This window comes from Polypterus senegalus, chromosome 9, assembly GCF_016835505.1.
Source record: "Polypterus senegalus isolate Bchr_013 chromosome 9, ASM1683550v1, whole genome shotgun sequence".
NCBI classification, from domain to species: Eukaryota; Metazoa; Chordata; class Cladistia; order Polypteriformes; family Polypteridae; genus Polypterus; species Polypterus senegalus.
Genome location: NC_053162.1, coordinates 117441874 through 117466885, shown reverse-complemented (window position 1 = coordinate 117466885; position 25012 = coordinate 117441874). Strand labels below are relative to the sequence as shown.

At 38.1% G+C, this 25012-nt stretch overlaps 1 protein-coding gene and 1 non-coding gene across 2 annotated transcripts in view; both read left to right on the top strand.

The window, feature by feature from the left end:
• Positions 1–15284, top strand: part of LOC120534977 (WD repeat-containing protein 88-like) — a 107187-nt gene extending 91903 nt beyond the window's left edge. Inside the window, exons 10-11 of the mRNA XM_039762474.1 lie at positions 6856–6948; positions 15108–15284. Of these exons, the coding sequence (XP_039618408.1) occupies positions 6856–6948; positions 15108–15233 (219 nt within the window). The 3' untranslated portion in view covers positions 15234–15284. The remainder of the gene's footprint in view (positions 1–6855; positions 6949–15107) is intronic.
• Positions 15285–24722: 9438 nt separating this feature from the next.
• Positions 24723–24796, top strand: trnat-agu. The gene has a single exon. It is a non-coding gene; the product is annotated as a tRNA-Thr (tRNA).
• Positions 24797–25012: the final 216 nt, after the last annotated feature.

The following is a 25012-nucleotide window of genomic DNA, read 5'->3' as shown; positions in this document are numbered from 1 at the left end:
TTTCTGAAATACTCAGACCAGCCGTCTGGCTCCATCAATCATGCCACATTCAAAATCACTGACATTACATTTTGTCCCCATTCTGATGCTTGGTTTGATCTTCGTCAGGTCGTCTTGATAATATCTACATGCCTAAATGCTGTCATGTGATTGGTTGATTACATATTTGCGTTAACAAGTAGTTGAGCCGGCGAGCATACAGTGGTGTGAAAAACTATTTGCCCCCTTCCTGATTTCTTATTCTTTTGCATGTTTGTCACACAAAATGTTTCTGATCATCAAACACATTTAACCATTAGTCAAATATAACACAAGTAAACACAAAATGCAGTTTTTAAATGATGGTTTTTATTATTTAGGGAGAAAAAAATCCAAACCTACATGGCCTTGTGTGAAAAAGTAATTGCCCCCTGAACCTAATAACTGGTTGGGCCACCCTTAGCAGCAATAACTGCAATCAAGCGTTTGCGATAACTTGCAATGAGTCTTTTACAGCGCTCTGGACGAATTTTGGCCCACTCATCTTTGCAGAATTGTTGTAATTCAGCTTTTTTTGAGGGTTTTCTAGCATGAACCGCCTTTTTAAGGTCATGCCATAGCATCTCAATTGGATTCAGGTCAGGACTTTGACTAGGTCACTCCAAAGTCTTCATTTTGTTTTTCTTCAGCCATTCAGAGGTGGATTTGCTGGTGCGTTTTGGGTCATTGTCCTGTTGCAGCACCCAAGATCGCTTCAGCTTGAGTGGACGAACAGATGGCCGGACATTCTCCTTCAGGATTTTTTGATAGACAGTAGAATTCATGGTTCCATCTATCACAGCAAGCATTCCAGGTCCTGAAGCAGCAAAACAACCCCAGACCATCACACTACCACCACCATATTTTACTGTTGGTATGATGTTCTTTTCTGAAATGCTGTGTTCCTTTTACACCAGATGTAACGGACATTTGCCTTCCAAAAGTTCAACTTTTGTCTCATCAGTCCACAAGGTATTTTCCCAAAAGTCTTGGCAATCATTGAGATGTTTCTTAGCAAAATTGAGACAAGCCCTAATGTTCTTTTTGCTTAACAGTGGTTTGCGTCTTGGAAATCTGCCATACAGGCCGTTTTTGCCCAGTCTCTTTCTTATGGTGGAATCGTGAACACTTACCTTAATTGAGGCAAGTGAGGCCTGCAGTTCTTTAGACGTTGTCCTGGGGTCTTTTGTGACCTCTCGGATGAGTCTTCTCTGCTCTCTTGGGGTAATTTTGGTTGGCCGGCCACTCCTGGGAAGGTTCACCACTGTTCCATGTTTTTGCCATTTGTGGATAATGGCTCTCACTGTGGTTCGCTGGAGTCCCAAAGCTTTAGAAATGGCTTTATAACCTTTACCAGACTGATAGATCTCAATTACTTCTGTTCTCATTTGTTCCTGAATTTCTTTGGATCTTGGCATGATGTCTAGCTTTTGATGTGCTTTTGGTCTACTTCTCTGTGTCAGGCAGCTCCTATTTAAGAGATTTCTTGATTGAAACAGGTGTGTGACAGTAATCAGGCCTGGGGGTGGCTACGGAAATTGAACTCAGGTGTGATACACCACAGTTAGGTTATTTTTTAACAAGGGGGCAATTACTTTTTCACACAGGGCCATGTAGGTTTGGATTTTTTTTCTCCCTAAATAATAAAAACCATCAATTAAAAACTGCATTTTGTGTTTACTTGTGTTATATTTGACTAATGGTTAAATGTGTTTGATGATCAGAAACATTTTGTGTGACAAACATGCAAAAGAATAAGAAATCAGGAAGGGGGCAAATAGTTTTTCACACCACTGTATGTCTGCATTATTCAAATCAATTTAGTTTATTCTGTATAGCTGTCTTACATTGTTCAGGTCCAGAGCCCTTTAACAAACTCACAGGTAAATACAACTGTAATCTTTATATTACAGCAGTAAATCTGTACACAGGGGATATTTTACTATATTGCTGGACATGGTTGTGTTACTCTACCACAAAAAAATTACATTAATAGCATATGTAAGTAATGTACTAACAGTACAGGATCAATGCTTATCCTCAGTATATATAGTACAAATATCTTTCAAATCTACTAACTTGAAGGTATTACACTGAATGATTGTAAGTTCCAAATGCTTTTTCATTACCATCTTTTTTCATTTTATGATACCATTCAGCACACTGTTTTCCTTTATGCTGTCCTAACCACTTATTTCTCCTCCATATGAGTTAGACGTTTTGGTGCATTCCCTTTTGTGTGCTCATTTAACATTCAAACATGAATGAATGCATGTAGTTGCTAATAAAAGCAGCACCCTCAAACTTTCTATAGATTGCATCCAGTTTTTTGTTTTCCAAAAGCTGACGCACAGTGCCAGACTCTCATGATGTTCAACGCAAATTGCTAACAAAGAGAACATTCATAGAAAAGACTGCAGTCTGTAAGGTCCTCAGAAAACATGTGGCAGATTTGGCATTGGATGCCACAGCCTAAGCCAGTTTATCAATAAATATATTACTTCCTGGATAAATCTTGATTTATTTATAAAAAATAAAATAAAAAAAAAACAAACACTGAGTGGCATAACAGATATTATGCAAATTTTGCATGGGAAAGGTTTACATTTCTTACTTTGTCCACAGTTCATGGGCAGTGAAGAGGGGGTACCAGACTTTTCAATGAATCTCCCAAAACTGATTCGCCATCAGATGGCAGTTTGGATTGCAAGACCATCATCATTTGCTGTGGTATCTCTGTCTAACAAAAATTATATTGTTTAATGGAAGTGCAGTGGGTTGAATTTAGCAGTGGATCTACAATTATCTTTAATATGAACAGGATTTTTTAGTTAGTTTTAACAAATATCACTAACATCAATACACCAATCATGAAAAGTCACTGAATATAACAACAATATGAAAAGGATAAAGTAGTAGCCAGCTATCAGTCATTCTTTGTCAATGTGCTACAGTCATTAGTGTAACTGTTAACTTAATTACATCTATGATATAAATCTAAGTATTCTTTGTGTGTCTCAGCTTGCAAATTCATTACTACAGTTTATGTAGATAAATTCTTCTGCCTCTTTGTTTCCTTATAATATGCTAAAACATGTTATAAACATTTTTTAGCAATTGATTCAATGTGAAAAGACATGAAAATCATGTGTTTAAATTGATAATATCCTATGGTTTTGGAAATTGCTAAACAATAAGACTATTTGCATGTTTAAATCCACTAAAACAGGCTCAAGAGGACAGAGAAGCCTTAGAAAGTATAAATGAAATAAAAACATAATAGTTAAGCAATACCTCTGGATATATCTTATATATCTTATTATCTTGGATAGGACAATCAAAACCTGCAAAAACTTTAAAATCAGCAGCCTTCATGTATTTTTAACTGCAGACATATTATTTCATTTTGAAAACACTTTCTTTTTATTTTTGAGATTCCCTTGACATAGGTGACATGACAGAAGTATGTAGATATTGTTTGGCTTTAAACTTTTAAGTCAGAGACTTGTAGATCGTCTAATTCATGTTGCCATCAGGGAAAAGTAGTGTTTCTTCCCAATGAAGAGGCCTATCCACAAAAATGTAAAGATTTGTTGTTTGGTGAAAGTGAAATCCACATATACGAGCAGCAGAGACGCGAAGTGGCAGGCGCTTAGTGCTTGTCTGGGGGGCGAGCAAAGCGAGCAGTGGGTGAAGCCCCCTAGTTATCCTGATGATTCACTCTGGCAGTGATGAAGTGCCTTGTATCTTGCAATTGTGCTTTCAATCAACACAGTAAATATATTAGTCTAATTACAAATAGTGGAGCCATACTTGATGGTACCAGAGATTGAGGAGTCAGAGTTGAAGGCATAGTGTACTGACTCCACAGCCCTGATCACCATACACATATACTCTTATTTTATATTTATTTTTGATAGTCCTTGATACCGATTATATGTCATCTACTCATATTGAAACTTTAAGTATATTTTTTTCAGGTAATTCTTACTTTGCATAATTTTTTAAATGTTATACGTTACACTTAAATGTTTAAATGTTATATGTTACACGTGGGCCAGACCTGAATCCAATTGAGAACCTCTGGGACATTATGTATCGCTGCATCTGATGCTGCCAAGTAGCGCCACAGACTGTCCAGTAACTCACTGATGCCCTTATCCAGGTCTGGGAAATCCCCCAGCACACCATGTGCCAACTTATCAGGAGCATGCCCAGAACTTTAGTCACATTATGAGTGACCATGCTGAAATTCAGGCAAGTTGGATCAGCTCATTGACACCACACCACCCACATTAAAATATCAGTAATAATAACCTGATTAAAATGAAATGTATATGTGCAATGTCAGCTCGGTTGATAACATTATAACTGCACATTATGCATCGGCTTAATCTGTCACTGCAAAGGTACCATCAATAAACAAGTAATATGTGTGTGAATTAAATGGCTGAAATGCCTACCTTTTTTGTGTATAAAAACTGATTAAATTTGAAGTGTGGGGATGACTATTCAAATTTGATAAATCCTCCATGTCTCTAATTGTTTAGCTGCATCTTCCAAATAAACATGTCACGTGTTTTAAAATAAGCTCTTTTTCGTTGAAGTTTAGTGAAAGTTGCCTGCCATTCGCTGGCAGCAGAACATCTGTGAAAAATGGTCAATTCTGGCCAGTGAAATCCACAGAATAAGTCAATGAGAAGTGGTGAGGCTTTGGTATTTGCTCTCATTTCTAGAAGGGAAAGCTGACTAATGGAGGAAAATACTAATGAAATACACAGATTCAGAGGCCAGTAGTGAAGGATACTTGTACAAGCTTACAAATCAATGCTCATTCTTAACCAAATTCACAACTGCAGTTTTCAGTGATATACAGTGCATCCGGAAAGAATTCACAGCGCATCACTTTTTCCACATTTTGTTATGTTACAGCCTTAAATGGATTAAATTACTTTTTTTCCTCAGAATTCTACACATAACACCCCATAATGACAACATAAAAAAAGTTTACTTGAGGTTTTTGCAAATTTATTAAAAATAGAAAAACTGAGAAATCACATGTACATAAGTATTCACAGCCTTTGCCATGAAGCTCAAAACAGGTGCATCCTGTTTCCTCTGATCATCCTTGAGATGTTTGTGCAGCTTAATTGGAGTCCACCTGTGGTAAATTCAGTTGATTGGACATGGTTTGGAAAGGCACACACCTGTCTATATAAGGTCCCACAGTTGACAGTTCATGTCAGAGCCCAAACCAAGCATGAAGTCAAAGGAATTGGCTGTAGACCTCCGAGACAGGATTGTCTCGAGGCACAAATTTGGTTAAGGTTACAGAAAAATTTCTGCTGCTTTGAAGGTCCCAATGAGCACAGTGGCCCCATCATCCGTAAGTGGAAGAAGTTCAAAACCACCAGGACTCTTCCTAGAGCTGGCCAGCCATCTAAACTGAGCAGTCGGGGGAGAAGGGCCTTAGTCAGGGAGGTGACCAAGAACCCAATGGTCACTCTGTCAGAGCTCCAGAGGTCCTCTGTGGAGAGAGGAGAACCTTCCAGAAGGACAACCATCTCTGCAGCAATCCACCAATCAGGGCTGTATGATAGAGTGGCCAGACGGAAACCACTCCTTAGTAAAAGGCACATGGCAGCCCGCCTGGAGTTTGCCAAAAGGCACCTGAAGGACTCTCAAACCATGAGAAACAAAATTCTCTGGTCTGATGAGACAAATATTGAACTCTTTGGTGTGAATGACAGGCGTCACGTTTGGAGGAAACCAGGCACCGCTCATCACCAGGCCAATACCATCCTTACAGTGAAGCATGGTGGTGGCAGCATCATGCTGTGGGGATGTTTTTCAGCGGCAGGAACTGGGAGACTAGTCAGGATAAAGAGAAAGATGTCTCTGTACATTGCTGCAGTCATCCTGGATGAAAACCTGCTCCAGAGCGCTCTTGACCTCAAACTGGGGCGATGGTTCATCTTTCAGCAGGACAATGACCCTAAGCATACAGCCAAGATATCAAAGGAGTGGCTTCAGGACAACTCTGTGAATGTCCTTGAGTGGCCCAGCCAGAGCCCAGACTTGAATCCGATTGAATATCTCTGGAGAGATCTTAAAATGGCTGTGCAATGGCTGTGTTTTTGTCATTTTATTGACTTCTGATTTTCAGAAAGTTTTTTATTTTTAATGTAACAAAATTATTATTTTTTTGTTAATGATGTTTTTCATTTTTGCTGTAGTTAAGAGGAATAACATTGCTCCTGGCCAAAAAGTACTAAAATTATCAAGTCCAATACTCACATGATTAGTCCAGTGAAGTGGGCCCTGAGATGAGTAACTACTACTACCAGGCACATTTCACAAGTATAAGTGATGAGGGTGAATGTATTCAAAGGACTTTACACCCACCAGTTTTTAGGTGGATTTATAGAACTTTTATTAAGATAGATAGATAGATAGATAGATAGATAGAGAGATACTTTATTAATCCCAAGGGGAAATTCACATAATCCAGCAGCAGTATACTGATACAAAGAAACAATATTAAATTAAATAGTAATAAAAATGAAAAAAAATTAAAATAAAATTAATGTTCGCATTTACTCCCCGGGGTGGAATTGAAGAGTCGCATAGTGTGGGGGAGGAACGATAGATAGATAGGTAGTATGCAACCATAGGATATCAGGTTAATGTTCAGCTTTTTGAATTTGGTTACTGTTTTTATCCAAAGGGTATGTTGTCAATAACTGTTATATTATGTTAAATACTTTATGTTTATAGGAAGACATATTTATAAGTAGTTTCTCATACTTAATACTATTTCCTGTTAATCTCTTTTAGGATATGACATTGCGATTGTGGAATACTGAAAATCTACATTATATTCCTTCTGTCATTGAAAGTCAGAAAACAGTGGGTTTAAAAATAGTTATGGTTAGTGGTAATTTAAACTTCTTTACTTCTTTGAACATTAAAACATTTTATTTATGCATACAAATCTGAGGAAATTATCACATATTAATCAATTTGACACTGTAGGGAAATTTTGGTTTTATTTTGGTCTTTTTTTAGAATTTCTTTTTGTGTTACTTTTTAAACACTGTCTTCTTTAGTAAATTCAAACTAATGTATTTTTATAACATTTTACCTCCATGCCTGGGTTAAAATCTTTTTCATGGAGTGCCACACTAGCTGCAAATTTGTGTCCCACCAAATTCTTAATGAAAATATGATTCATGTTGTTAATATGATCTGCTATTTTGTAACCTAACATGTTTTTTCTTACTAATTTCTGACTATACCTTTATTTCAAATTTTATGACCAAGAAAGGAATGTGAATATAGTATCAATTTTCTTGCTTGCCTTATTGTATTGATAATTGCTTACTTGATTAGAAAAAGGGCTTTAATGTTTAACAAGAAAGTAAATTAAAATGAAGCATATAGAAACTGAATCAGCTTTTTGTTAAATAAAGTAGAATTTAAATGTTAAAGGAATGCTCTGCCCAATTTTTTATATGATACTTACCCCAAATAATATATAGTGACAGCCAAGAAAACTTTTAATCTCATGTTTTCATGCAGAACGAGATAAAAAAAAGTTTCTGATACAACAGAAGCCAATATAGTCAATACTATTGTTTACTTCAGTCGGCAGAAAACTCACTTCCCTGTCTTACCTGCCAACCGGGAGCCAATGAGCACGTCCACTTCTGGCATGTGCTCTTTCAGGTCTCGCGGAGGCTTCTGGGATTTGGAGTTCTCTGAGGGTCGGGTTGCCTCCTTCGGCGAACTGCGGTCTGTCTTTATTTTTATTTTTGTGACATCCCGATCAGCCATTTCCCGACCCTCCTTACCTTCTCGCGGGGTGAGCGGTGCCTCGCTCGCCTCCCCTTTCCCCTTCTGTAAGTCCAAGTCAGTTGTTTTGGAATTGTAGGCGCAAACAGTGGGACGCGGACTTCCTCCTTCCCAGCAAGCACCGGGTTTGCTGCCGTGTCCCTCGGCTGCCGTCATGCGGAAGTTGTCTCCTAGGTGCTCTGGCTTCGACAGGAGCGTGCCATCGTCGTCGGGGCAGTTTCCTTTTTCCCGTGGAGCCTCCAGGGGATCATCTCCGAGGTTCATGCATGGGAGCGATCGTTGGTTCCTGGAGGTTTCTCCTGACTTGTAAGGCCGCTCCGTGACTCCTCCCGAGCGTCGGCCATTGCACACAACCTTCTCCCGCTGGCATTGTCACTCTGCTTGCCCTTCCTCTTCCCCATTTTGGACTTAGATTTTTTGGGTTCTGGCGTTGCTGTGATGATTCCTGACGCCATTGTCTTTTCAGGGTTCGCTGTCCACAGAAATTTTAGATACAGGTCCTCCGCAATAGACACTGGAGTATCCTGCCGACTACGCCACTGTGACAGATAGGGGGTGCTATCGCTCCCTTGAACCCCTGACCACGACTCTAGACACCAGGTAAAAGTCCAATAAATAACTTTATTCAATCGCCACAGTGCACAAAGCACCCTCTCCTCCACTTTACTCATACAATAACAATTATCAAACACAATAAATCAATCCTCCGACTCCAAGATGCGTTGTCACCCTTCCACCCAGCTCAGCTCGCCGTCTGGGAGCTCCCACAGTCCTTTAAAATACCCTGACCCGGAAGCGTTCCAATCCCCAGTCCATGTGACTCTCAATCCCTTCCGGGTCAGGTACAAGTCCTTTCTTCTCACCCCGGAAGCACGTCGCTCTTCCTCTGACTCACTTCCGGGTTATAGGGTATGAAGAAGTCTTTGGTCCTCCCTGCAGCTCCCTCTTGCAGCCCCTGTGGTATCCAGCAGGGTCTTGTATAAAAACTACATGTCCCATGACTCCCTGCTGGTCTTTGGGGCACCTCCATACTGCAGGGAGGGCTCCATCTGGTGGCCTGGGGGTATTGGCCGGGATGACAAGCCGGCCACATCTCACACCCTCTATGTGACACTCATCCCCATCTTTTTATTTAGCCATGTTTCTGTTATTTCTATAGTATAATTATGCTCAGCTACATACAACTCCAGCTCATTTCTTTTATTTTTGATACTTCTGGCATTAAAGCAAGCTGTTTTTAATGTTTTACTCATTTTACTTTTGCATTTAAATGTTGGGTTAGAATTTACATTACTATGCATTTTTTACACTATTGCTTGTTCCTTCATGTACAGTTCTAAATCTGGCCTGTTCTAAACTCCCTCTTGGTTTAGTACTATTCTGAATATAAAAAATGATTTGGACAAGCTTACAAATAACAAGCTGGTTAAGTTTGCAGATGCCAAGGTAGGTGGATTGGCAAATAATTTTGAATTCATTGAATCATTACAGAGAGACTTGGACAGCATACTGGCTTGTGTAGTTTTATGGCAGATGAAATTTAATGTAAGTAACTACACATAGGAAGTAAAAATGTTTGATTTGAATACACAAGGTGAGGTCTGAAAATTGAAAGTACACCTTATGAGAAGGATTTAGGAATCCTAGTGGACTTGACACTAACAACTGCCAGACATCGTTCAGAAGCTGTTAAGCAGGCTAATAGAATGTTAAGTTATATAGCATGATATGTAGAGTACAAGTCCACAGAATTCCACCAAGAACGATCCTAAACCCGTCGGCAAAAGGAGGAAGGTGATTGCTCTGCCGAGATGACCAGAATCGGGCAACCGGGGAAACAAGGCAAGAAACCAAATGGAAATTCCAGAATTAAGTTCTTCAATTCGTGCTACTGCATTCAGGGCAGCGAATGTGCCAGCGTCAGGGACTCAGGCTCTGGTGAGAAGTGAGCTACTGGCCAAAGAAACAAAATAATCTTGCTGAAATCGGGAATGTCTAAATTGGTCACCGCATAGGCCAGAAGGAAATCATTGCAAAGGAATTGTCAAAGTGCAAAATCTCCATTGCAGCACTACCTGAACTACGACTAACTGGATCTTGAACCATAACTATGGAACTGCCATCAGTCAGCGATACAATGACACTATTGTATTCTGGTGGAGAGAAAGGTGGAGGTGCAAAGTCTAGTTTGGTGAGGACCAATTTCTAACAGATCTCATGTTCGCTGATGATAGTGCCATATGGACTAATAAGGATGCAGAGGCCACAAATATCATCTAGTCATACAGGCTCAAAATCAACACGGACAAGATGAAAGTACTGACAACCAAAGGATCACCGGCCATTGTTCAACTCGATGGTGACCAGATTGAGCAGGTCCAAGAGTTCAAATACTTGGGTTTGTTGGTGCAGAAAAAGAAAATCTCATCAACGGCAGAAATCCACAGCCGAATTGGTTAAACAGCCGCAGCATTTGCTTCCCTGAAGTGGTGCCTGTGGAAGCAAACTAACATTTTGACCAAGACCAAAGTTTGCCTGTTTCGGACTCTGATTCTGCCAGTCCTCCTGTATGGATCAGAGACCAGGGGCCTCATGCATAATGCCGTGCGTAGAATTCGCACTATAACATGACGCAAGCACAAAAGTGGAAATGTACTTACGCACAAAAAAATCCAGATGCATAAATCTGTGCGTTCGCCAACTTCCATGCTCTTCTGCTACATAAATCCCAGTCAGCGTGGAAATTAACATATGTGCAAGCGCCTGCTGCCCCACCCCAACTCCTCCCAGAATTATGCCTCTCTGAATATGCAAATCAATATAAATAGCCCTTAAGCTCACTGTTCTGTGAAAAGGCAATGGCAAAAGTACGAGGAAAAATAGAAGAATTTCAGCGAATACCAAGTGGAGGCAAAGAAAAACGTACTATTTGTTGGTTTAAACAGTGATATAAACAACAAAAGGAAGTTGATCGAGTGACATAGCTTGTCGGAGAAACTTGAAAGCTCAAGTTCACAGTCGCACAGTTCCCGAAATAAAAAAAAGAAGTTGTCATATATCAAAGTCGCTGTGAAAAGGCAAATCGTAGTCCACCGTCTGAGTGTCATATGAAAGCTTATTAGGGTGCAGAGAAAAAAAAAGGCACAAAGTGTGAAAAAAAGCACGAAATGTCAACTTTAATCTATAAATTTTCACTTTAATCACGTAGTTTATTTTGTCATTAAAGTAGAACATCATAAACTTCATCTTAAAATTGTTTAATTTACTAGTTTCTCAAATCCCATCGTAACTAAAGTAGCACATTAAATGCTTTGTTTTGTATTTGATCTTCTATGTGCTCTATATGTGTGTATCACTACGTGCTTCTGTTCTTTCTCTTCCTCTGATAGGACACAGAAACTTTTACATTTGTGATATTACAGCTCTCTGAATAATTAAAATACTGAGAAGTATACGTGATATCATTTTCATGATGATAGGAGTTAAAGTATGTTATTAAACATGGGAACATGGTGGCGCAGTGATTGTTCATGTCTTACGCAAGATGCTTGCTGTGCCATGCGAGACCTTTGGTGAAATGCTTTATTGCAGCAGTACTGTCTTTTTCAAATGTACTAACCCCCAATTCCTGTCCTTCTTTTTCTTTCTCCAAATACCCAATTGCCACACAATTAGCTCTGTAATAGATGTTAAGCCATCTGTAAGCTTAGAACGGTGATTCTTCAAAACTTTTAAGGAACATTGAAATATCATCATATTGTTTAATTATTCTATCCATCTATCCTTCCAGTGTCGCGCCAGCCACAGCAAGAATACAGCGTGAGGCAGGAACAAACCATGAACGAAGCTCAAATTACTCGCTAGCGCTGCGGCACCATGTAGTTAAAGTTAAAGTTTTATCTGTATAATATAATAAATATATTTTGCTGTATTTCATCTTAAAAATGATATTGTCATCATATGTAAATATGCGCTTTATAAAGTGGCTCAGGTTGTGCAATATTATAACTGTATCATAAGTACAATTACCTCACTGTAAACTTGCAATTATAAACAGTGCTACAAGGAGAACTTGATGGACTGCCTGTATAACAACAACAACATTTATATATAGCACATTTTCATATAAAAAAATGTAGCTCAAAGTGCTTTACAAAATGAAGAATAGAAAAATAAAAGACACAGTAAAAAATAAAATAAGTCAACATTAATTAACATAGAATAAGTAAGGTCAGATGGCCAGGGTGGACAGAAAAAAAAAAAAAAACTCCAAACGGCTGTAGAAAAAAATTCCAGACCATGAGACCGCCCAGTCCCCTCTGGGCATATATAGTATATATAGTATATGGGTATAGTTCTTGGGATGAAACTATTTGTGAACTGCGAGGTCCGATCAGGAAAGGCTCTGAAGCGTTTGGCGGATGAGTCCAGTTCAAATAGCGAATGGCTGAGGCAGCATGTGCTTGATGCTGTATACCGATAATTCTCTTTCCAATCAGCTACTGTACTCCTGTGATTTACACTCAGATACAGTGATATAAATACTCCGAGTGGTGCAGTAAGAGTAATATGGAAAAAGATGATCCAATGTGGCAACCCCTAACGGGAGCAGCTGAAAGAAGAAGAAGAAGGAGCAGTGAGAGTAACAATGCTAAAGAAGCTATTGTATTTAGAATAGTTTGACCATTCTGTGGACCATTATATTGTTACAGGTTAATTACAATCAGATGCATGAAACTAATAAACAATATGCGTTTAATTTCAGTGTACAGTGGAACATCGGTTCATGACCATAATTTGTTCCAAAACTCTGATCGTAAACCGATTTGGTCGTGAACCAAAGTAATTTCCCCCATAGGATTGTATGTAAATACAATTAATCCGTTCCAGACAGTACGAACTGTATGTAAATATATTTTTTTAAAGATTTTTAAGCACAAATATAGTTAATAATAGCATAGAATGCACAGCGTAATAGTAAACTAAATGTAAAAACACTGAATAACACTGAGAAAACCTTGCACAACAGAGAAAACTAAAACTGCAAGAGTTTGCGCTGTAGCGCTACAAACCACTCGCTAAAAACACTTTTTTTTAATGAGTTTTAAGCACGGGGGAAAAAATGAACATTTGAAAAATCCGTAATTTAATAAACCACCAAGATAAGTAACATTGCAACATGCACGCTACGAACCAATCACTGTAAACAGAAGTGAAGTGGAGGTTAAAATCCAATAGAAAAAAGTCTTCATTAAATACAACAAGGTTAAAACAATACTCGGATCTGTCTCTTTAAAAAACAAGTCTTATGCATCCAGCCGTCTCTCTTACGTGCGTGTATCTGTGTGTGTGCCTCTCTCTCGCATGCGCGTGTGTGTGTGTCTCTCTCTCAATGCACAGGGAGAGACTGAATACATGCGGAAATCATCGGCGCGCACAAACCGAAAGGGAAACTGGCTTGTTCATATACTGAGTCTGTGGTCGTGAATAGATGTAAAAGTTTGGCGAAATTTTTGGTCATAAAACGATTTGTACATGTTCCGAGACGTTCGTGAATCATGGTTCTGCTGTATTTATAAAGCCACGTCAGGAATGTGGATCTGAAAAAGAAAGGGAAACCACATAGGAACAGTAGCACTGCTTTGATGCCGGGTGTCGCCAATCTGCACAACCAAGCGTATGACAGGGTATGAGCTACTGTGGAAATGTGCGTGGCTTTACACCAAGTTTAGGTTTTATACATCGTGATTTGAACATGGAAACGTTCTTATGCAACATTTCTGTGCGTATGCACCGTTTATACATGAGGCCCCAGGATCCTACTCAAATTGGATTTAGAATCTGACATAGAGAACACATTTGGAAAACTCTATGTGTCTCTCTATGCGATCATATCCAAAATTAAGAAATTAGACATCGGTGCAAGAAACTGCTGACCATTGACAAACAGATCCAGAAGCGACAACTACAGTACGTTGGAATGAACCACAGTCAACTAGTGCACAAACTCCTCTGGTGAAATCAACCCACCCAGTGGAAAATCCAACAATCAAGCAGGTTGAAGAAGACATGAAAATTCGTAGACTTAACATCAAGGAAGTCAGAAACATGACCATGGACCGCCAAGCATGGAAATGTGTTATGAATTAAATCCAACAACCACTGGCACCCACAGCAGCACACAGGTTTAGGAGCCAATCCAAAATAAACGCCAGCTAGGGATCAAAGAAGAGGAAGAAGACAAGTCCACAGAGGATATGCTGAAGCTTTATGACACACTGGTATGACTTCATCTGGAGTAATATTTGTAGGTTTGGTATCCAGGCTACAAAAAAGATTTATAAGCACTAGAAAAGTATATTTAAAATTAACATGGATGTTTTTCTTTACACAGAGATTCATAGACACATGGAATAAGTTACAAAGTAGTGTGGTTAATAGTAGGACTTCAGAGATCCTCAAAATTTGACTTGATGTTATTTTGGAAGAATTAATTGGATAGGACTGGCAAGATTTTGTAAAATTTGTGTTCGGGTGCAAAACTCACTGAGAGATGTGCACACCTAAAGATTAAAACTTAAAGAAAAGTGATTGAAAATATTATAAGGTAAGGAATATGCCCTGGACTTAAAAAATAGAAAGTTAATTCATCTGTGCAGATTCAGTCTGTCGGTAATTAATCCCAAGCTACTTTTTGTGGATATGTAAATGAATGTAATGAAGAGAGGCAAGTCTACAATTCAGAAGTTCTTTCATTTATGAACACATTCTAATTTTGTTCACAAAAGTGATTCCTAGAAATCACTTATTTAAAAATGTTTTGGCAATTGCGAGCATGCCACTGTATGAGTAACCTGAGCATTTTCATGGTCATTTTAATTTTGTTTGCTGTTGTCCAGTGTTCTTCACCATAGACTTCTTTTGTATCAGAAACTTTATTAGTGTTATATTTTTAAGTAAAACAGCTAAAAAGTTACAGAATACACAGGGTAAGTAATATATAGAAATTATAATTTTTGGGTGGAGCATTCCTCTAAAACTAACAAAATTATTTTGGAATTTGATCATCAGTAATTGAACTTCTATTATACTGTAAATTGAATTGGATGAAAACCTGCAACCACTGCAGTCCAGCCTTGCTTGGTATGTAAAAATAAATATTAAAATTGTACTTTGTAATGGTATCTTTAGTGGAAATATGATAATAACCTTAAAATGTTGTTCTTTCCATTTAGTGTAAGGAATGTGGGAAGCCATTTTCTATCAACCAGATGGAAGACTTGGAAATTATATCTCGGTGTGTCTTTTGCAGATTCAATGATCCTCTTAGAAATGCTATACCATCACCACCTACCTTTTGAATTAAAACTATTAAAAATGTATGACTTTTATAATATTTAACTATTAATGCACAGAAGGCTCATTTTCTTCTTTAACTTTTTTCTTTGACTAGAATGCTGTTAATAAAAAAAAAACTTTTTAAGAAAATAATTGACAGTTTCAGAGTGGTAAAGATCAGCTTTAATATATTTTGCCAGTGATTTTCTTTTCACTTTTTTATGTCTGGTCTGTTATCTTGTTGTATTTGAATTGATTTTACATTATTTTATTTCTCATCATAATGAAAAATAACCTGGTTATTTTGTATATGGGATTCTGTTCTTTTATATAATTCAAACCTGTTAGTATTATTCTACTATAATGTATGTATTTAACACCAAAGACAACAACAACATCATTAATATGAAATTTAGGCTCTTCAGTGAAAGTGTACTTAGTGTGTCACTACAAAGTCAGGCCACAAACTTACAGACGGTGTGAGCAGACCAACTAGACAGTGAGAAGGAGAGAGGGGTGTGAGTGGCCCACATGGCATCTTAGTTCATTTCTTTTATCATATTTTAATAAATGCCAAGGTGATAGAGCCACCAGGTGAGATGATCAGTTTTTGGTTCCAAAACAGATAACTCACTAAACTCTGACACATTAAGCAAACTTCCCCACTGTTATGAGCCATGGGGAACACCTGCAAAACAATAAATATATAAGGAGGTGCCACGCTACCTCACCCACACAAAGACATGAGTGCTGCAATTAGAATGATTTATTTAAAACAGGCCCCTGCTTCTTAAGCCGTGGACCTGCCCTTTCACATACAGTAGCTAATACTTGCTTTTAATGATTTATTTTAATGTTTTAATCTCTAAGGTAGTGGTTCTCAGCCTGTGAGACGGGCCCCCCTAGGGGGGCGTGAAGTAACAAAAAGGGGGGCGTGAAGATGTGAAAAAAAGAAAACAAGAATCAAAAATATGAAAAAAAACATCTGTTGAAACCAAAACAAATTAACTTAAACTACATTCTGATACTAAAACAATAAATACAGAGTTAGATAAACGTCGATAAAAGTTAAGTAGGTATAATAAAATATGCATCTACATTTCAAAAAATGTTAGGGGGGGGCAATTAAAGCTGTTATGAAAACTCAGGTCACAAATACTTAAAGGTTGAGAAACGCTGCTGTAAGGCTTAGGAATGCATGGCATATCAGACATTCAAATTGTATATTTTATTTACTTCTTTTTGACCTGGAGCAGCCCACACTTATTGCTAAGAGGCAGTTAGTTAAGGGCAAAAATAGCAATTTAGCATCCAAAATCTTGGAAAAACCATTTTTGGAAACTTGCACATCACCAACAGATACCTGACTTCTAAATGTACCAAAGATAAATAAAACAATAAATAAAATGACTGACTGAGGTTAAGCCTTTATCTGTAGGAGATCTCAACTGTGGAGTGCTCATTCCGTGCCTTCTACTGTAAGGAATGTTCCATTAGTTTCACCATACAATCCAGGATGAACATTCGACTGCATTACTTAATCATGTTGGCTGATTAAGCTACTCATATGGCAATCATTAGGAAAACTTACTGATGTGTTTTCCCTACTTTCACTGTTTTTATTTCTCTTTGGTAGCCTGCTGTGGTAATTGTGTACTGTTTATTTTTTAAGCTACTGCTCCTGTCTGTGGCATTTGAGACCAGAATGAAGTTATATAGTGCAACAAGTCCAAGGGTGTTACACCACGTGAAAAGTCACATCATACATGAGTTGTGTGTTCTTTTGGGGGAAAATAATAATAATGTTGATTAATAATAAAGTTGTTTTCTATTTGCTAAGAATAACCTCTATATCAATCCCAATTTCATCCTGTGGAATTTTATAGGATTGGCAAGCTTTGCTGGGCTAAATGGCCTGTTTTCGTCAAAATGTTTCTAATGTTCTTAGTTAACCTGCATGTAAGAGAGCAGTTTGTAGACAAGTGTTTGTATTCATATGACTTGATATTGGAGTCCAAAAGAATAATCACAAGTTAATTTCCTTCTACATAACATGGTAGCATTTATTGATAGCCTATACATTACTACTGTGTTATTTATTTTTTCATTTTTCAGAATTCATCATTATAAAATGTAATCTAGGAGAATGCCACAAGAGGCCATTAATACTGTTGTTTTTTGTCAAGCAATGGCAGTACAACATTACTTTAGAAAATTAAGAAATATTTAGACAAGAACAGGCCATTCCCAATGATTGTGAGAAAGTTACCCTTAACAAGTTTCCAACTGTCCCAGGTCCCATGTCTTTGATGAACTCATTCTAGAATAACAGTTTTGATCCATTGAAATAATTCCTTTCATATTTTAAACATATCAGTTATGTTGCATCTTAAACTTTTTTTGTTTAAAATTAAAAAGTTCATCTTCTTTCAAACTTTCCTCATAACTCACACCATGTATCCCTGAAAGGAGCCTGTTCCTCAGTTTTGATTTAATAAAGTTTATAATAGAAACAACCTGTTCACATTAAGAAAATGAGAAACGTTTGCCTGCTATCAATGAACATACTAGATCATTTTTATTAGCAATCCACCACAATCACAGTAGATCTTGCAACTTTTATGGCATTGCTTATTTTCCATATGTACTTGAAGTCCAATTATTTTCTCTTCAAACTTATTCTCTACCTACCCAACATATCACTGCGGTTTTAGAAATTGCATCAGGATCTCCAAAACATGGTTCAGATCATATAAAATCTAGAAACCTGTCTTTAAATTCTTGCTGTAGTTTTCCAAGCACTGCAGCATCTTTCCTTCATTTGGAGATTTGAGAGTCCATTTGATTTAAATTTAGAACGCACCTACAATGGACTCAGAAAGTATTTACATGCGACACACCTACATAACCGACACATGTACTCCATAGATGTCCCCGCTGCAGGTTGAAGACTTGGCCTTCCACGCCCCCAGCATTCACTGTCCACCCTCTGTCACATTGGTTTTGTTAGATGATGAAATCGCTGTTAATGTGCCTTCCTCCTATCATGCCAAGAATCTGAGTTTCTGTTTATATTATTATTGTCATAGTTCTATTTGGGCGGCACGGTGGTGCAGTGGTAGAGCTGCTGCCTTGCAGTTAGAAGACCCAGGTTCGCTTCCCGGGTCCTCCCTGCGTGGAGTTTGCATGTTCTCCCCATGTCTGTGTGGTTTTCCTCCCACAGTCCAAAGACATGCAGGTTAGGTGGATTGGCGATTCTAAATTGGGCTTGGTGTGTTTGTGTGTGTCCTGCGGTGGGTTGTTACCCTGCCCAGGATTGGCTCCTGCCTTGTGCCCTGTGTTGGCTGGGATTGGCTCCAGCAGACCCCCGTGACCCTGCGTTCGGATTCAGCGGGTTGGAAAATGGATGGACGGATGGATGGATAGTTCTGTTTAGAAACAAAAAATCAACTTTATAAAATATGATTCAGGATTTTATAGCTGAAAGAAAGAGGACATGATGCATTTTTTAGATTAAGGAAACACCATACTAAATATGCATGTGGTTTCTCTAAATTAATTTATTCTGTTGCAAAATGAGTGATGATCAACAGGCATGTAAATGAAGGTCTAAACTTTTGAGTTCTCAGAAAAAGAAAAGAACTTTTTAAATTGTTTGTATCAAACAATGTTTGAAATGATCCAGCTTACACGTAACCTTCATCCTCCATTGTCTTTCCTGAATTGTGTTTTCTTAATTTTGTTCTAAACTGCAATTATAATGTTGATAGATTTCAAATGGAGTTATTAAACTTTCAAACATTTTCTTTGTTTTTAATTTTAATGCAGAACTGTTCTCACTGTGAATATTCTAGGCGCAGCAGAGACATATTACATAAAATAAATGCGTGTTTTGGTAAATGGTTTCAAAACTTGATCACTTGAGTGTGGAAGGTGTTTAATATTTGAAGAACCAATACTTATTAAATGATTTTATATTTTTTATACTGTTGGTACTTTGGTGGCAGTGCTGCTGTAAGGAGATCAGGTTTGCGTTCCAGGTCCTCCTTGTATGGAGTTTCCATGTTCTCCTAATGTCCGTGTGGGTTTCCTCCATGTGCTCCAGTTTCCTCCCGGAAGTAGATTGGTGTTGCTAAAAATTGGCTCAAGTGTGTGGTTGGTGTGTTCATGTGTGTTTGTCTGCCCTGCAATAGACTGATACCCTGTCCAGGGTTTGTAACTGCCTTACACCCTACGCTGGCTAGGATAGGCTCCAGTACCACCACGACCCTGTCAGTGGGTACACCTAAATGATTTATTATGGTTATATATTACCTTTTACCCAGGATAAAATATGTTTAAAGGTTTTGATAAGGGTGCCTCCATTCAGATGCAACAAATAAGAGTGGATATTTACATTTACATGGGCTCTGTTTCAGCTGGACTTGGTCCTTGCTTGATATCCTTTTGCAGTAACCAAGATTCCAGATTTATTTGTCATATATAGTCAAGACAAGTATAACATGTAGTGAAGTGTAACTGTTTAAACAAGACAAAAGAAGGGAACCCTAACTTCTATATATGTACTTATTAAAAAAGTGAGGCAAACCTCTTAAATTACGTCATAGATATTATCAAATGTTTTTCTAACAAAATGTAATAATTTGCATTATTGAATGTTGCACCCTCTGTACCCTACTACTATAGATTGTCTTTTAATTTATTGTGGAGTTGAACTAACATACTAATTCAGATTTTACATTTAACTTTAAAAATGTTTTGTTTGGGTGGATGCAATAATTACAAATCCGATAAACAGAGGTATAAGTTTTTGTTAATAGGATTAACGTTATTAGGTCATTGGTCATACAGCCTGCTCAAGGATCCATCTCTTCCTGTAGTGTGTTCTGCTGTCTTTGACCACTTTGAGCCTGCATCATTGTCTCTGTTGTCTGATTTGGTGCAATGCCTGCGTCCTATGAATTACCCCCTGGACAGTGTTCCCTCTCCATTACATAAGGAGGTTTTTGATTCTTTCAGACCAAGTTTTGCTACCTTAATAAATGCTAGCTTCATTTCTGTTTGTGTTCCTTCCTGCTGCCTTGAAACAAGCTGTGGTGCAGCCACTTATTAAAAAACAAAATCTGGACCCGTCTAATCTGTCAAATTTTAGACCAATTTCTGCGCTAGCATTTCTGTCTAAAGTCTTGGAAAAGGCTGTCCTTACCCAATTACAAGCATTTCTGGAAGAAAATAGTATTATTGAAAAATTCCAATCCGGATTCAGATCCTATTACAGCACTGAAACAGCCTGTTTAAAGGTTTACAATGCTTCTAACTATGGAGGAATATTTCGGACAAAATTAAATAAATAAATGCGTAAATGAATAAAAGTACTGTGAAATGTGAGCATAAATAAATAAATGTGTCACGAAATATGTTTTTCGTTGCTTATTTATTTATTTCATTTTGTCCGTAACATTCCTGCAAACCGTCATGAAATACGACTTGAAATAAAACTGTCACTTTCACTCGTCAAAGTTGAGAGGGTGGACTCTAACACGCTCTGTAGTTACTGATTGGTGAATCAAAGCACAAGAATTAATTAGAAAAATGCTTACTACTGCCGATGATATTACGTATTTCAGAGAGAGAATTGAAGATTTATCGGAAGAAATTACAATGTTGGCAGCCCTTTTAGACTCCGATATAGACGAAACTATTTTTGAAATTATCGAAGAACAGGTGGAACGGACTCGACTACACTCCAGTTCAGGTGACACAGTTCCCTGCTCTGGACGTCCATCCTTTGACATTCCAGCTGAGTCAATAGAACACCTTCTGTTATGCGGTTTAAAAGTACGACAGATTGCAGATCTATATGGTGTATCGGAGAAGACGATCACAAGGCGAATGAGCCAGTTTGATATACGGCTGTATTAGTTTAGGTACTTTGACATGAAATGCCCAAAGCAGCTCCAACTAATATTTTGAACTGAGTATTTGACCCTTGTTTTACGAGTATAAAGTCAGGTGCATATTCGCAGCTACTTTTTCAAACAACTCTATAGCTCTGATCAGTGGCAAAGTTGTTCAGTTCAAAATATTAGTTGGAGCTGCTTGCATAACAATGTAGATGTTGATTAGGCCTTGTTGCAATGACTACAACTAGTCCAGAATGCTGCTGCTTTTTGAAGAGCCTCCTCTATGTCGTCTTTCTTCATTGACAATGAACAAAGGTGACACTAGCCATTTAATTAATGTTGGTTTTATATTCTCTACGTACAGTGCATCCGGAAAGTATTCACAGCGCTTCACTTTTTTCCACATTTTGTTATGTTACAGCCTTATTCCAAAATGGATTAAATTCATTTTTTCCCTCAGAATTATATACACAACACCCCCATAATGATAATGTGAAAAAAGTTTACTTGAGATTTTTGCAAATTTATTAAAAATAAAAAAAAAATGAGGAAGCACATGTACCTAAGTATTCACGGCCTTTGCCATGAAGCTCAAAATTGCATCCTGTTTCCCCTGATCATCCTCAAGATGTTTCTGCAGCTTAATTGGAGTCCACCTGTGGTAAATTCAGCTGATTGGACATGATTTGCAAAGGCACACACCTGTCTATATAAGATCCCACAGTTGATAGTTCATGTCAGAGCACAAACCAAGCATGAAGTCAAAGGAATTGTCTCGAGGCACAAATCTGGAGAAGGTTACAGAAAAATTTCTGCTGCTTTGAAGGTCCCAATGGGCACAGTGGCCTTCATCATCCATTAGTGGAAACAAGTTCGAAAGCACCAGGACTCTTCCTAGAGCTGGCCGGCCATCTAAATTGAGCGATCAGGGGAGAAGGGCCTTAGTCAGGGAGGTGACCAAGAACCCGATGGTCACTCTGTCAGAGCTCCTCTATGGAGAGAGGAGAACCTTCCAGAAGGACAACCATCTCTGCAGCAATCCACCAATCAGGCCTGTATGGTAAAGGGGCCAGATGGAAGCCACTCCTTAGTAAAAGGAACTCTCAGACCATGAGAAATAAAATTATCTGGTCTGATGAGACAAAGATTGAACTCTCTGGTGTGAATGACAGGTGTCACGTTTGGAGGAAACCAGGCACCGCTCATCACCTGGCCATTACCATCCCTACTGTGGAGCATGGTGGTGGCAGCATCATGCTGTGGGGATGTTTTTCAGCGGCAGGAAAGATGACTGCAGCAAAGTACAGAGACTTCCTGGATGAAAACCTGCTCCAGAGCGCTCTTGACCTCAGACTGGGGCGACGGTTCTTCTTTCAGCAGGACAACGACCCTAAGCACACAGCCAAGATATCAAAGGAGTGGCTTCAGGACAACTTTGTGAATGTCCTTGAGTGGCCCAGCCAGAACTCAGACTCGAAACCGATTGAACATCTCTGGAGAGATCTTAAAATGGCTGTGCACTGACCCTTTTCATCCAACCTGATGGAGCTTGAGAGGTGCTGCAAAGAGGAATGGCCGAAACTGGCCAAGGTTAGGTGTGCCATGCTTGTGGCATCATATTCAAAAAGACTTGAGGCTGTAATTGCTGCCAAAGGTGAATCGACAAAGTATTGAGCAAAGGCTGTGAATACTTATGTACATGTGATTTCTCAGTTGCTTTTATTTTTAATAAATTTGCAAAAACCTCAAGTAAACTTTTTTCATGTTGTCATTATGGGGTGATGTGTGTAGAATTCTGAGGAAAAAAATGAATTTAATCCATTTTGGAATAAGGCTGTAACATAACAAAATGTGGAAAAAGTGATGCGCTGTGAATACTTTCCGGATGCACTGTATATGCAGAAATGTGGCTGTGGAAAACAAGGCAAAAACAACATGTAGTACTAATTTGTGCTTTTATTAATATATAAGCTAACTTAACTCTGCAATTACAGAAAACTACAGAAAAGTTATACTCACGCCTGGACAAACTTGTTAAGAAGGCAGGCTCTATTGTAGGAGTAAAGTTGGACAGTTTAACATCTTTGGCAGAGCGACGGGCACTAAGCAAACTCCTGTCAATCATGAAGAAGCCACTGCATCCACTGAACTGTGTCATCTCCAGACAGAGGAGTAGCTTCAGTGACAGACTGAGGAGATCGTTCCTCCCCCACACTATGCGACTCTTCAATTCCATCCGGGGGAGTAAATGCTAACATTATTTAAAGTTATTGTATGCTTTTACATGCATTTTTATTACTATTTAATTTAATATTGTTTTTTGTATCAGTATACTGCTGCTGGATTATGTGAATTTCCCCTTGGGATTAATAAAGTATCTATTTATCTATCTATCTATCTATCTAAAAGATATATAACATAATATCTTTCTTATTTTACACTAACATTGCAGATATGCAATAAAAAGTACATTAATAAAATAACCTAATATAATTGAAATAATAAGGCATGAATATTAAAAAAGGAGAAAATAATTCATTTAAACAATATGTTTAAAAATAGTATATCTAACCAATGTAATAATGACGATATTTACAGTACAAAACACTTGGTTTGCTAGCGTACGCCACATATAATTGTACGCCTATTTAGTTTAATGGTTGTAAATTTTCTTTAAATATCCGGAGCTTTTTACTCTGCGAGTCGGTACTTGATTCTTTAGTGCCATTGTTCCGTGTCGGAAAGTGGGCGTGACATAATTTTCGACTTCAGCCAATCATATATTAAGTGATGTAGGGGGGAGGGAGATACATTTCTTTTAGTATGTGCCATTTGATTGGCTCGTGAACGCCGCAGAAGTGTGTTGGTCTGCAGGTCCAACCTGTCGGATTGGAGATTTGTTCTTGTCAGTCTCGTGACGTGTGGATTACGTTTTGTGCAAACCTTATTTTGAAAAGTAAAACGAAAAGGTAAAACAGTGGTGTTCAGTTCCATTTTAGAAAAACGCCATCAATTGTCATATTTAAATGTTAAAAGAATTCCACATTCATTGTTTCATAAAGTTACTTTCATTATACGACCTACTGTGAGAAGACTCGAGGGATGTAATGTGGCCTGGTTAGTCAAGATCGGCATGTTGTCTTTCACCAGAATAAGCGTGGTAAAATAAAATTAAGCATTGTAGTGAAAATCAAATCACATTAAAGTTACATCCATTTTATATTGTTTGTGGAAAGTAGTAACATTTTATTAGTACAATTTTCCTAACTAGAAGCACCGATAAGTGTGAAAGGTAGCAGTTTAAGTACATACATCAGTTATATAATTGAAGTACGCTTAGTGAATCACGAAGTAACCAGTTATTTCATTTTTATAAGGGTATAGTGAGAAGTCAAGCAAAATGACACCTTTTTCTGGCAAACTAAAAAGACTGCAATATTCACGCTGCTGCCTCCAAAGCAATAAAAGGTGTCATTTTGCTTGATTTCTCACTGCATCCATAATGGCTAACACGATACGCCGTAGTAATACACTCTTTTAAGGGAAAAAAGTGAAGCCGTAATGCAGTGAATTAATGATTTAAAGCGAATTTCCTTCATCCCCATTACCGGCGCCGTGGCTTAGTTGGTTAAAGCGCCTGTCTAGTAAACAGGAGATCCTGGGTTCGAATCCCAGCGGTGCCTTTTTTTTTTTTTTTAAATATGTGTATATAATAGGTAAATAAATAAAGGCTTTATCATTAAACTTGTTGTCAGTTTATTTTTCAGAAATTCTCAAAGGAGGCAATTCCAGCAAACATGTAATAAAGCCACCACGGAGAGCTTATTCTTCTAGCCAATTCAAAATGTAACATGAGCAACATAGTACCTGGATGTATTTTATTTTAATTGAAGGTTTCA